This window comes from Mesocricetus auratus, unplaced genomic scaffold (assembly GCF_017639785.1).
Source record: "Mesocricetus auratus isolate SY011 unplaced genomic scaffold, BCM_Maur_2.0 Super-Scaffold_6730, whole genome shotgun sequence".
Classification (NCBI taxonomy): domain Eukaryota; kingdom Metazoa; phylum Chordata; class Mammalia; order Rodentia; family Cricetidae; genus Mesocricetus; species Mesocricetus auratus.
The window spans coordinates 64,582,443-64,597,127 of NW_024429184.1; the positions used below are offsets into that span (position 1 = coordinate 64,582,443).

The 14,685-nt window shown below is 40.2% G+C and overlaps 1 protein-coding gene across 4 annotated transcripts in view; it reads right to left on the minus strand.

Moving 5' to 3' along the window:
- Positions 1–14,535, minus strand: part of CUNH8orf34 (chromosome unknown C8orf34 homolog) — a 383,946-nt gene extending 369,411 nt beyond the window's left edge. For 3 of the 4 annotated variants that reach the window (XM_040741438.1, XM_005066755.4, XM_021225250.2), the window contains exon 1: positions 13,669–14,531. In XM_040741438.1, the coding sequence (XP_040597372.1) occupies positions 13,669–13,737 (69 nt within the window). In that variant the 5' untranslated portion in view covers positions 13,738–14,531. Of the gene's footprint in view, positions 1–13,668 lie in introns of all 4 variants that reach the window. The other variant, XM_040741439.1, reaches the window with a different exon arrangement.
- Positions 14,536–14,685: the final 150 nt, after the last annotated feature.

Sequence of the window (14,685 nt, forward strand, 5' to 3'; positions counted from 1 at the left end):
GAGATAAGAACTCTTGAAAGGCACTGAGTGGTGGTGGTGCACACCTTTAATCCTAGCACTCGGGAGACAAATGTAGGAAGATCTCTGTGAGTTCAAAGCCAGCCTGTTCTACAATGAGAATTCCAAGACAGTCAGAGCTACATAAATAAACCCCATGGTTTCAAAAAACCAAAATAGATTAGATAGATAGACAGATGACAGACAGAAAGATAGATAGATAGAATTTCAAAGGAAGAAATCAAACTATATTTGCAGGTGATATGATAATATTTGTAATTGCCTTTAAAGTTCCATCAGGAAACTCCTATATCTGATAAACACTTTCAGTTATTACCTTGATAAAAGATTAACTCATAAAAATCAGCAGCCTTTTTATATACAAATGACAAATGGACTAAGAAATCAGTAAACACTTTTCATAAAAGCCTCAAATAATATAAACTATCTTGGAGTAACTCTAACCAAGAAAGTGAAAGACTTACATAATAAAAACATGGAGTCATTGAAGAAGACAATAGATGATGAAAAGATCTTCATGCTCATGGATTGGTAGGATTAATATAGCAAAAATGTCCATCCTACCTAAAGTAATCTACAATCCCCATCAATATTCCAACACATTTCTTTATATATCTTGAAAGGAATTTTTTCAGTTTCTTATGAAAACACACACACACAAATGAGGACAGCTTAAACAAAATTCTGAGTAGTAAAAGATCTGCTAGAATTATCACTGTCCCTAATTCCAATTCATACTATAGAGCTATAGTAATAAAAACAGGATGGCATTGAAACAAAAGCAGCCATGTTGATTCAATAGAATCAAATCAAAGACAGTCATAAATCCACACACCTATGGATACCTGATGCTTGATAAAGCAGCCAGAAATAAACACTGGGAAAAGTCAGCACTTCCCCAAACTGTTGCTTCTTTCTAAGTTGTTATATTTACCAATAAAGACTCCAGAGTCAGGTGTTGAGGGGAAAATATGCTAGATCAAAGGTGCCTAGAGTAGTGACCAACTGGCCTTCTCTTTTGGTCAGAGGCCCAGCAAGAAAACATCTCTCCAGTGATCTCAAAACAAAAAGACCACAAAAATCCAGGTTCCTTGCTGTGTGTTTCTCTATCCATCTTTCTGGCTCCTCACCTCTCTATAGCTCATTCCTGTCAATTAGCTTCTTCCCTAGCCCCTGATCCAAGATTGATTTTATTAACAAAGTCTCCAGATTTCAAAGTACAAACAAACAGCCCACAACAACAAATGGTGCTGGTCAAACTGTGTGGTTTCATGTAGAAGAATTAAATAGATCGATCCATTTATCACCCTGCACAAAATTCAAGTCCAAGTGGACCAAAGACCTCAACATGAAGCTAGTTACACTAAATGTAATAGAAGAGAAATCAGGGAAGCCTTGAACTCCACTAGTACAAAAAAAGATTTTCTGAACAGAACACTGCTAGTGTAGACACTAATATCAACAATTACTAAATGGGACTTCATGCAACTGAGAAGCTTCTGTTGGGCAGCGGACACCATCATTTAAACAAAGTGACAGCCTAAAGAATAGTAAAAGATTTTTATCAACTCCACATCTGATACAGGACTATTGTTCAAAATGTAAAGAACTCAAGAAACTAGATATCAAGAAAAAAAACAACTTAGAAACTGGGTACACAACTAAACAGAGAAGTCTCAATAGAGGAAACATAAATGGCTGAGAAACACTTAAGAGACATGTTCAACATTCTTAGCTATCATAGAAATGCAAGGCAAAAATACTTTGAGATTTCATTTTACATCCCTCAAAATGGCTAAGATGAATAAGTAACACATCATTCTGGTGAGGAAGGAGAACACTCCATTATTTTTGGTGGGAATGAAAACTTATGCAAACAACCTCTATGGAAGTCAGTGACGCTCAGGAATATGAAACTTGATCTACCTCAAGGTCCAGATATATCACTCTTGGGCATAAACTCAAAGGATACTTCCTCCTAGCACAGGAACCATGTTCATTGTCGCTACATCCATAATAGCCAGAAATTAGAAACAGCCTAGATGTCCCTCAACAGAAGAATTGGTGCATTTACACAATGGAGTATTACTTGGTTATCAAAAGTTATATAGTGAAATTTACAGGTGAATAGATGGAACCAGAAAAAGTCATCTTGAGCGAGATATCCCAGAAAGAAAGGCAATTATGGTATATTCACTTATATGTAGATATCAGTCAGCTGTTAAGTCAATGATAACAATGTTATAATCCATAGTACAACAGAGTATTGATATAAAGTAGGGACCTTGATGAAGCTAGATCTCACCTCCTTAAAAAATAGAGCAGATAGTTAGGGATAGGTGAGGGAGGGGCTGGAATAGAGAGACCAAGTGGAGAGGGGGAAGGAAGAGGGAAATAAGGGAAGGAACATGGGAGAGACAGCTAAAATTAAGGGACTTTGAGGGGTAGTATGGAAACCTAATAAAATATAAACCTCCTAAAATATATACATGTATAAAGGCAAGCTAAATAAAATTGTCAAATAATAGAGGAGACAGTCTCAACTGACCATCTCTTGTCACCAAATGAAGCTTACAAAATAGGATTGGGTTACATCTAATTGAGCTGTTGGCCAAAGTGGTCCCATAGGAATCCCCAAACAGTTCAGGATGTTACCAAGAATATAGGTCACTCCCTACAAACTGACAGCAGGGCCTCATTGCTGAAGACAATGCTTACACAACTCACTGAAGAAGCTGAGCTGGTGCCTACATAGCGTATTCACCCCTAAGTCCTAGTATCTTTGGGACAGGAAGATATTCTGCATGGTGCCAAAAAAGAATATAGACACCAAGCCAGCCACAAATGCTTTGATCTCCTATGGTGTCCTGCCTGCAAGATAGTCTAGGGCAATGGTGGCACACAGCTTGTGGGAGTAACCAATGAACACCTGATTGACTTAAGGCCCCTCCATGAGATGGAACCTATACCCAATACTGCTTTGATGACCAAGAACCAAAGACTAGATTGCTCAGGGTTCTGGGGTAAAAAGAAAATCACATACTATGGGTTAAAAAAATCAATCATTCGAACAAACAAAAAACAACAAAACAAATGAAGCTATAAAATGACTCCTAATGACTTTCTGCAACACTCACAGAAAGTGCCTTGCTCATCCATCATCAGAGAAGTTTCCTCCTGCAGCAGATGGTAACAAATACAGAGACCAACAGCCAGACAGTATGTTGAGAGACAGACTCTGCAACACACAGCCTTAAATGGAATTTCTCTATTAAATTCCACTCCTCAGAGCTCAGGGAACCCCACTGAAGAGGTGCTAGAAATAGTGTTAGAACTAAAGGGTATGGAGAACACCAAGAAAACGGGTCCTTTAAATCAATATGAGCAATGCTTCTGTGAACTCACAGACACTAGGGCAGCATGCACAGGGCCCGCACAGGTCTTTACCAAGTCCTCTGCATATATATTATGGCTTCCAGTTCAGCTTTATGGGATTCCTGAGGACAAATGATTGGGTCTCTAATTCTGATGCTTTATATTGGGTTCTTTTCCTTCTGCCTATTTGTCTTGCCTAACTCTGATGTGATAGTATTTGTCTTATCTTTCTATAATTTATTTGTTTATAGTGTATTATTATCCTTTAGAAGCCTGTTCTTTTCTAATGAAAGACAGAAAGGAAGTGACTATGGATGTGTGGGGAAGTGGTGGGGAGGAACTGGCAGGAATGAGGCAGCCATAATAAGGATATATTATGTGAGAAAAGATTCTATTTTCAATAAAAGTGTAGAAAATAAAGATACCATGATTACTAAGTCTAATATCCTTTCAAATAAAATTGAGCATACAGGGACTAGGGAGAAGGCAAGTTAGATAAATGCTTGTAAATGCTTGTGGCAAAACCATGAGGACCAGAGTTATTCCCAAGCATGTGCAGAAAATCCAGGCAAGAGAGGTGTCCTGCATGTAGTCCCTGTACTAGGAAGGCAGAGTCAGGAGGTTACCAGAAATCAAGCCAATATAACTAAATCAACCAGATGTGGTTGAACTCTAGATTCATCCAAGGACCCTGCCTCAACAAATAAAATGGGAAGTGAACAAGGTAGACACTAGATACTAACTTCTGATCTACATATGCACTCACGTATGCCCACACACATGTGAACACACAGACACATGTACACTACATACACATAGAAATAATTAACTACATTGAGGAACATAAATGCAATTTATTGACATTTTAGAACACTCAAATAATTTAGGGTACAAAGAAACACTCTGTGACCAATCCTTCACCCAATTAACTTAATCAAAAAACACCTCACAAACATGCCTAGAGATTTGTCCATGAGGTGATACTTGATTCTGTCAAGTTGACACTCAATACAACCTAGCACAGAGTCTGTGACCACATTTTCTGCCCTTATGCACACTCTGAAAACTCACAGTCACAATTTGGAAGCTAAAACATGTACACAAAAGATATATCAGAATACCCTTACCAACCTCAATCATTGACAACCTATGGCTTCTCATACTTCAGTTTAAATGTGTCTATACATACAAAAAGAGGTCAATTCTAAATGATTCAATGTGAAACCATTTTCATATTTCACTTCAGTATGTATCAGGGCACACTAATACTCCAAGATTCACTCACCTTTAACTATAGACACTTTTAAATGTCAGTATGTGAACTCTGCATATGCATATCAATTTGATTCTTTTTAATAGATTTTTTAAATATGCTTTAAACTGATCCAACTATTTTATTATATAAAGGCATTAGTTTGTCCACAAGTTCTGACCATTTCAAATAATATGCAATTCATATTCTTATACATTTTTACATATGTGCAAAGATTTCTGTTCAACACATTTCTACAAATGAAACTACTGGTTCAAGAGTTCTTTTACAAGCATCATATGATAGTTAGGATACTGACTGGTCCTCAGAAGCCCATGTGTTGATGGCTTGATCCCAGTCTATTTTGCTATTGGCAGTGTTGGGACCTTTAAACCTGTTATCAATCCTGCTAGGAGGAAGCTAGGTTACTAGCATGTGTTAGTGAGGAGGGGGGTAAATAGGGCTTTGGACTCTTCCTCTTTGTTTTTCACCCCATCTTCCATGAGGTGAGCAAGCCCTATTATGCAGCACTGCCGTGACACAGGCCCAATATAATATGGTAAACTGAAAGTCAACTTGAACCTATAAACACTGTGAGCAGAAAGGAACCTTTCCTCTTTGGGCTTGCTACAACAAAACAAGATTGACTTACACACAGTGTCTTATCTGTGGAAGCTAAAGAATGTAGTGCAGTGATTACAACAATTGGAAAGGATGAGAAGGAGCAGTGTATAAAAGAAAAAATTGGATTTGATCATTGCATGCTGTATATATGTTTTGAACTATCACACTGAAGTTTATTACTATGTGTAACTGCTCATATACTTTTAAGAGGATTTTGTTGATTCACCTTTTTATTGTTTAAATTAGCATACAACACTTCACTATTGTGTTTTCAGCACAATTGTCTTGTTGTTGATCTTCCTACCCCTAATCTCCTCATTTCCCTCATCTTCCTCATGCCTTACCCTTCCATCCCAATAGTTCCTTTCCACCTTGATGCCACATGTCTCCTATTGTCCTTCCTTAACTTCCTCGATACCTTTCTTTTTCTCTTTTCATAGTCTTCATTCAAGTTTTATGAGCTACACACACACCCACTCACACATACACAGACACACAAAACACACACACAACACACACACACACACACACATACACACACACACACACACACACCTTGGAAGCTAGTGTCCACATGTGAAAGAGAACCTATAGCATATAACCATAAGACTTGAAAGCTATTGCAATTCTGCATGTATATGTTGGTTGCTGCTAGGAGTAGACAGTGCATCAACAGATAAATGGACCATGGAAAGGTTATGCATAAACACAATATACTTTTATTCAGCCATAAGAAAATGAAACTTTGAAGTCAGCGTTGGTGGCATAGGCAGGTAGATCTCTGTGAGTTTGAGAACACCATGGTCTACAGAGCGAGTTCCAAAACAATAGAGAAACCCTATCTTGAAACCCCCCCAAAAAAAAGAAAAAAAAAGAGAAAGATGACGAAACTTTGAAATTTGCCAGAAAATGGATAGATCTCAAATTGTTTTAAGTGAGGTAATCTATTCTCAAAAAGAGTATCTTTAATTTATGATACATTTAAACAAACTTCCAATTTAAAAAATCCACTAGTGCTAATAAGGGTAACTATATTTGACATCAAAGTGAATAATACATTCATATTTAATAGAACACAATTTCAAAAATCACGATTCCTTCAGTAATTTGCATCATGTAGTGTAAATATACTGCAGTGTTGTGTGATATTTTTATGGATAGCTGGAGTATCTGTAAGATTTGTTTTTAGAGAAGTGTACAACCTTTCAATTCCTAAATTTAAGGATTTATTGATATTTTTTGGATATAGCAAAGATTAGTGCTGCTAGCAGCCTATCTGCAAAAGAAACACTTTCTGCTTCTAAGAGAACACTGGTCTTAGGCGTACTGAGGACAGAGGGTAATGATCTGCATAGACATTTCTACCCCAAGGCTCTTGGAATGTTCCTATATAGTTTTCTATCTCTACTCCCTTGTGTTTGGTATCTCTGGTAATCTGTTAAGAATAACATTCTATTTTCTTCTAAACATGGTTTAATTATTGTATGGAACTTTTTACATTTATGCAATGTTAGCTATGATACTAAGTTTTTTGATAGAGAGACATGAGGAAGTACAGTGCTCCACTCCATAACATGGGTGTGAACTTCATTTCATTTATTAAAATGTTTTCCCATGCAAAATATTTTAATCATAGTCCTTCAACCCCACAACGCTCCTTCCAGATTTTCACCACTTTGCTATATTTTGTTTTGATTTTCGTTTTTTGTTTTGTTCTGTTTTTGAGAGAGGGAGGGAGAGAGAGAGAGAGAGAGAGAGAGAGAGAGAGAGAGAGAGAGAGAGAGAGAGAGAGAGAGAGAGAGAAGAGCAGGAACTCGGATTGTATAGATCTTTCCAAGTAATTGTCTTTAATATAAACTCAGTACTGAGAACTCTGGATTCTGAGCTTCTCACATGCTCTTTGGGTCCCCGGCATCCCCTGCTGACCCTGAGTCTTGCTTCTTGGAGTGAACCCCATTACCCAACTGAGCACTGGACACTACTGCATCGTTGAGGCACAGCAATGCGATCTCCAGGCTGAAGTGAAAAAGCAGGAATCTGGTTCGCTGCTTGACTGCTAAAGAGAAGGAAGGTGAGCATTTTGAGGCGGGGCCAGTGTAACAACAAGGGAGAGAAGCAGAAATAGAAAGTGTAGAAAACTATGGTTAAACAGAATGCAGTGATGAACCAATGAATTGGTATGGCCTCCTGGTCATTAGAAGAGTGTCAGACAACTGTAAAATCTTTAAGATCAGTGGCTTCAGACACCACAACCTCGTGGCTGTAAATCTGGCCCCTGCCTAAGGCCAGTCAGTCATTGAGTAGGCTTTCCCTTCCTATCCATGATGTCAATCTACACAGTGCACAAGATCTTTGCCAGCTGGTTAGAAACATTATTACTTGAAGGAAATTGTGTGTGCCAGGTTTCTTTACTAGAAGATTACCTTTCCATTTATAATTAATAAATATTTTGTGGCAAAATGCCTAGTGAATGCGCAACATCTCACCATTCATTCAACTTTCACTTAACAGTTTCAGCAATGATTATTTTTCTTGCCTGGATTATGAAATAGCGATTTTCTCCTTCCATTACTACTTCAAATATTACTTACTGGCATTCTGCTGGTTAACCTTTCTCTTCCTCCATGAATTAAACACATTAAATCTTAGTGGGATAAAATATTCTATTTTATCCATTATGGTAAACTGTTAGTTTAGTTATATATTTGGATCTGCATTTGACTCTGGCTTGGAACCTCCTCAAACCAGTTTCTCTGTCTTCATGGCAACCTCACCACTCTTTTTGTACTGCTTTCTGGTATAAGACACCCCAAATCCACTCATCTTCCACAAACCTGAGATCAACATTTCCTTCAGGAATATCTGGTTCTTCTTCATTTTTTAAATTTTACTTATTTTCATTTCATATGCATTGGTGTTTTGCCTGCATTTATGTCTGTGTGCAGATGTTGGATACTCTAGACCTGAAGCAACAGACAGTTATGAGCTGCCATGTGAACACAGGACTTCTGGAAGAGCAGCCAGTGCTCTTAGACACTGAGCCATCTCTCTAGCCCATCTAGTTCTTCTAGTACGGAAGGATATTCAGACATCACAATCCTGGTACTGAGTGTATTCATTGTTACTCAGGTGTTGTTATTCCCAGATTCTCACAGTAGACATTATGTAAAGATATGTGTATAAGGATATAAATGTGGTACAGACACCTTAGCATAAGTAAAATCTTCAAGTTTGTTATTGAAAGTCATGAGATTACATGATACCTGCAACTCCATCCTAACATTCAAGCTTTTCTCCACTCTTAATATATGATTTACATCTTCATCATGGAGAAAAATGGCTTGCATGGTTTTCTTTTCTCAATGCCTGCATTACCTCATACAGAAAAATATATTCTGATCTTGCCAAGGAATTGCTCCACTGAGTCCGTGAATCTTTTTCATGTAGTCCTAAGGCCACCTGCCCCACTGTGTTCATTGCATGATTCTGCCTGATATCTGTTAATTTAAATATTAAGGAAATAAATGGGCCCGGATTATTTCCAAAGCCCTATATTTCCATTCGTCATAGACTCCTAGAAGAGACTTTCAAACACTGAGACATTACTTTTTTTTAAAGATTTATTTATTACTGTGTATACAGCTTTCTGCCTGCATGTATTCATGCAAGCCAGGGAGGGCACCAGATCTCATTACAGATGGTTGTGAGCCACCATGTGGTTGCTGGGAATTGAACTCAGAGCCTCTGGAAGAGCAACTAGTGCTCTTAACCTCTGAGCCATCTCTCCAGCCCCCAGAGACATTACTTACTTCTTCAAATATGTTAATAATATCTTCTGTGCATATCTTTTGTTATTTTTAAAGTTAAGACATTTGTAGTTTAGTTTGTTTTGTGTAAGTTTTTGGTTGACTTTTAGCTTATTTTGTTGAGGATAGGAGTGCTGAGGCTTGAGTACAGACCTTGTGTACAAAAGGCAAGTACTTTTCCACTGGGCTACATCATCAGCACTATTTCATTTTGGAGTCATTTTATTTCCTTATAATTGAAAAGAAGACACAATGATATATAAATGAAAACTAAAGGGATTAATAACCTAAAACATGTCAAAAAACATTTTGAAGATCATTTTTAAGGTCAATCAATAGAAATGTACTTTGACTTAGAAAAAGTTTATTTAAATGAATATCTTATCTTACCTATGATTCTCTAACTGTTCCAGGATTATAAAGATTAAAATAAATTTATCACTTCAAAAAGTTGGGGGAGGAGCCGGGCGTTGGTGGCACATGCCTTTAATCCCAGCACTCGGGAGGCAGAGGCAGGTGGATCTCTGTGAGTTCGAGGCCAGCCTGGTCTACAGAGCGAGTTCCAGGACAGCCTCCAAAGCCATAGAGAAACCCTGTCTCGAAAAACAAAACAAAAACAAAAAAAAAGTTGGGGGAGGGACTCTGATAAGAGTTGCTCCAAAAACGTATTGGCTTATCATTAACTTGAAGACTTTCTAATTATCAAGCTGGTATTTTTATGACTTCTCCCCTGGAAACATTTTACTAAAATTACACTTTTTACATTAATCTTTCAGAATTATGTGGGCATGGTGCTCACCTCTTGTGTTTAACAAAGAGTGACTTGTATCATTCTGTACCTTATACAGCCATATGACAACCACAGCCATCATTGCCATGTGTATGTCTGCACATCCAGGACAGCTCCCCAAATAAGAGCAAGGTATGCTTTTCATACTATAACTGATATTAACAAAGGGAAGTCATGAACTTGGGAAGGATTGGAGTTTGGGCTTCCATTTGTAAGTACCAAAGATGAGCAAGCAGTACTACAGTATAATATACAAAGATGGGTCCTGCGATGCCCCAGATCTGGTCAGGAGTCCAGCTTATCCTGTGTGCAGCAAATCAGTTCATACAAATTTAGGCCATGAAAGTAGTAGGACAGTGAAGTATAAACATGAGGAGAGAGTGACCTCATGCTACTTGGAAAGAGTTAGATCACATTCGAAGAAATACAGTGAGTTTAATTGGTGAGGATAAAGCTAAAAGTTGCATAGCTCTTTGTATGATGAATGAGGCATTTTGGTGCTCCACATCACATAATCTCTCAGGAACTAAGTTAAATGGTTTCTACTAGAGACAAAGGGGACCACTTCGATTCCTTAAGCAGGTAAATATCAGACAATTCTGGTCAGAATTTCTAAATGTTGAATTTTTTCAAGATGTTAACATGCTGGCCTTGGGGTTAGACACAACTCTTGTTTTCACACCACACATTTTAATACATTATAAGACTACTCCACTTTTGTGGGAGATGAACCATTTTATACCTTGCCAGTTAAATAAGAACTCAGATGTAAATTTTAAAGTAAGCAAAATCACAGTTCTAAGGTATCACAGCTCTGTGAAACACTCCTTATGAATCAAATGTCCAGGCCAGTCACTGCTTGCTTGCCTTTAATAAGCCAAAGGGAAACAAATTATTACATGATACTTAAATTTCAGAGTTGATAGAATGCAAGTCATTTTCATCTTACATGTGTTTATAATCTTTTAAAATATCATCACTCAGAACTCTTTTTTCCCTTTTTTTAATTTAAATCAGAAACAAACTTGTTTAAATGTCAATCCCAGGTCCCTATCCCTCCCCTCCTCCCCCGTACCCCATCAAGCTCCTATCCTATCCCCTTTCTGCTCCCTAGGGAGGGTGAGGCCTTCCGTGAAAGAATCTTCAAAGTCTGTCATATCATTTGGAGCAGGGCCTAGATCCTCTCGCGTGTGTCTAGGCTGAGAGAGTATCCCAGGCCTCCCAAAGTCCATTCGTGTACTAGGGATAAATACTGATCCACTACCATCGGTTCCATAGATAAACCAGACCTCCAAACTGACATCCTCATTCAGGATATTACCCACATAAAAAGCTACCGTTGGAATACATTTTCATACACTGAATGTTTTGACAAATTAAGAATTCTGTATCATTAATCCTTGGGCCTCCAGACAACATTGTGGGCTATAAAAATGGGAGCTGCCTATTTTAATTGGTGGTTTGTCAAAGGAAATTTTATACTTACATTATTATTTCTTAAAATCGTAGCGATCCATTGTACTACTCTTGATAGCTCACATCCTGGAAGCCTCCACTGAGCTTCCCAGTCATTTCTGAGAATCACTGAGTCACAAGAATTCTCATAGATGGTATTTCTGCACTCGGTGCTTTCTTGGTTTGGTTTGGTTAGTTTGGGAGTTTGTGGTATTTGTGACAGGTATTGCTCTGGAGCCCAGACTAACTCTTTGTGTAGCTCAGACTGACCTGTCCACCATGGGGATCATCTTGCTGCAGTCCCACAAGAGCAAATATGACAAGCATAGCCCACTACATCTGACTTCTATACCAGCTCTCTATTTTGAGAAGAAGTAGATTGCAAATTACTGAGACCTGTGTGTGTGATGTTCTACTCTCAGAGCCAAGCTTTATTCCTGAGAGTCTGTGCCTACCCTGCTCTTAGCAGAGAACTTACTATGCTTTTTTCTCTCTTCAGTTATGGAAGGTGCGCATCAATCCTTAAAAATGAACTCCTCATCATTTCAATACAAGCTAATGGGGATTATGTAATGTGCATTCAGTAAAATACAAGGCATAGAGTTTTGTGGGGTTTGGGTGGGAAGAGAAACCTTTCGTGAAACAATGTCCTCTGTCACTTAAAACTCTTCAGTGGGGAATTAGCTTCAGAGCATGGAAGGGGAGGAGACAACTCATAAATATCAAGCTGAGCCTATTCCCTAATTATGTACAAAGTTAATTCCATTATTATCACTTGGAAAGAACAAGAGGATTTTTAAGATGAGTCAGAAGGGTTTCTACTAAAAGAAATTCACTTGTTTTTCTGTGGCTAATTGTGCTTTTATTCCAGGATTGTGATTATTTTGGTGCAATTTATATACTATTTGATATTCTGCTTCTACCTTTCTGTATTTTAGCGATGTTAGGCCATGAGTAATTTATGATCATTACACTCACTAAGGATGAAGAAATGATTCTAGTGAGTCATATTACTGTAGAATACCGATTTAGCAGAAGTAAAATTCCCTTTGCCAACATTTTGGAAGAGAGAGAGAGAGAGAGAGAGAGAGAGAGAGAGAGAGAGAGAGAGAGAGAGAGAGAGAGAGAGAGAGAGAGTAAGAGCCATAAGACTTTGCAGCCCCTTTAACAGAGTTTCCGTACAAACAATACTTAGACTTTTCAAGCTATTAACCACATTAACTTAAGGTTGGGCAGGTACACTTCAGGATTTCACAAAGCTTACTTATTTACAATCTGTCCTCCCCAGGGGGGTGAAAAATCTACTACACACACACACACACACACACACACACACACGGAGCGCTTTCAAGCAGAGACATTAATTCACATCCCTCTCTCTCTCTTCTTTCTCTCTCTGCAGATCTCTGCCTCTCTGGTCTCCAAGAATCTGCTCCATTCCCAGATACCAATTCCCCTTCTCCCCTTTCTTCCCAGCTCTTCAATCTCAGGGATCTGCAGCTGCTTTTCAGGTGTGTGTGTTGGGGGAGGGGGGAAGGTTCCTCCTTTGGCTCTCCTCTAGGATAGTGAACCAGAGAATGAGGAAGCTGTGGCGAGCCTCCCTGGTGAGCCTTGGCACCCGAATACCTGGCCCCACCCTGCAACCTCCAACACCCAGCCCGCACTCCAGCAACCTGGGGACTCTTAAAGACTACCCCGTTTTCTGCCCCTAGGTCGCATTTTTCCTCTTGCTCCCGCTCTTTTTCCTCCCCTGTGTTTCTGTCATTTGAAGGCAAAAGAAAACAACTCAAAATAGTCTCCTCTCAGAAAAGCAGCATGCTTTCCTAAAACCGTTCTCTGCTCCTTTCCTTCTCTGTGCAAAGGGCTCCAGTTTCAGCCACTGATCAATATCAGGTTCCCAATGGACCAGCTTCCCTCTGGTTTAACATATTCTTTCCCACCTTTTCAGGTTCTCTACATGAGAAAGATAGTGTGAATTCCAGGTGTGTGTGTGTGTGTGTGTGTGTGTGTGTGTGTGTGTGTGTGTGTGTAAGATAGTCTGAAGATGTACACCCGAACTGCCTGTCTCACCCTGTGTGAGTCCTACCATATGGCTACCAGATGCAGGACAGTCGAAATGGCTCCAATTGTCCTGCTAGGCTAAGGTTGGACCCTCCAGAGCTCACCTGTCTGCATTCAGGTAACTGGCCAGGTGCCCGCCCGGCCACGTTCCAGAACAGCTAGCCGGACAGGGCTCCCACTCCGGCGCATTTGCTCTGCACCCTACTTTAACTTAGGGGGATTCTGATTTTATTTCTGCACCCCTCCCCCCAAAGACAGCGGGATCGTTCCCCATCAGGGTTCCTTACCTCAAACAGAGGTCCGATCTTGTTTTTCTCCAGGTAAGCCTGGATTCGGGTTTGTTGACGAGACGCCATGGAGAAAAAGGATGGGTTGGCTGAGAGAAGACAGTACGCCTTGGCTGGGGACAGCCCTCCTTTGCCCCCAAATGGACCCGGGATAGGAGCTCTGGAGCCTGGCTTCCCTGGCACAGCCGTGGGCAGCCACCGGGTGAGCGGTAAGCGGCAAGCCCGAAGAGAGCAGGGAGCGGAAAGCCGGGAACCCTAGCGAGGCTCTGCCAACTCAGGCAACTCCGAGGCGACGGGAGAACTCCATCGGATCCTGCAGCTCGCACCCAGGGGCTCCGCTTTCCGCAGCGCTGCCGCCGCGGGGAAATCGCGGGCAGAGGCTCTTCTGTCCTCTGGGCGGCAGCAGCTGGAGCCGGTGGCCAGAGGCGAGTGTCTGTACAGCGTCTCTGGGAGCCCAGCTTGGGGAGAGCGTGGGGCCGCAGGGGCAACAACACGCGGAGCCGCCCAAAGCGCGCCACGGTGTGTACCCAGGCTGCTCCCCGAGGCGGTGCTAGCTCCCTAGCGACAGGGCCGCTCAAAAAGCCAATAGTAAAGGTGCTTCTTTCAAAGTGCACATAAATCTAGTGCTTGTTGGCTACTCCTTGGCAGCTACAATCACAGTTCCAAAGAGGATGGTCCTCAACACCCAGGGTGATTTTCTCCTGGGCACGTGCTCTGTCTTCACTAGCTGGTGATGAGAGAAAGCCAGACTTGAAAATTAGTGGGAGGGTTTTGCTGTGAAAACAAAGTTGCTTTAGCTTTAAAAAAAAATGACGAAGAAAAAGATATCTGCCCTGGCCTTGAGCAAGTTAACTAGCGTTATAGCCTGAGAACTCGTTGAAAATTCTCAGAGTGCTTACACCCAAAGGCTGGAAGCAACCCTTGGGCATTTGGTTGGGAGATGAAACAAAAGCGAACCAATAGCTCTCTGCTTCCAAGTTTGCTTTTCTGCCCACGCCTTCCATTCTGTCTGTTGTG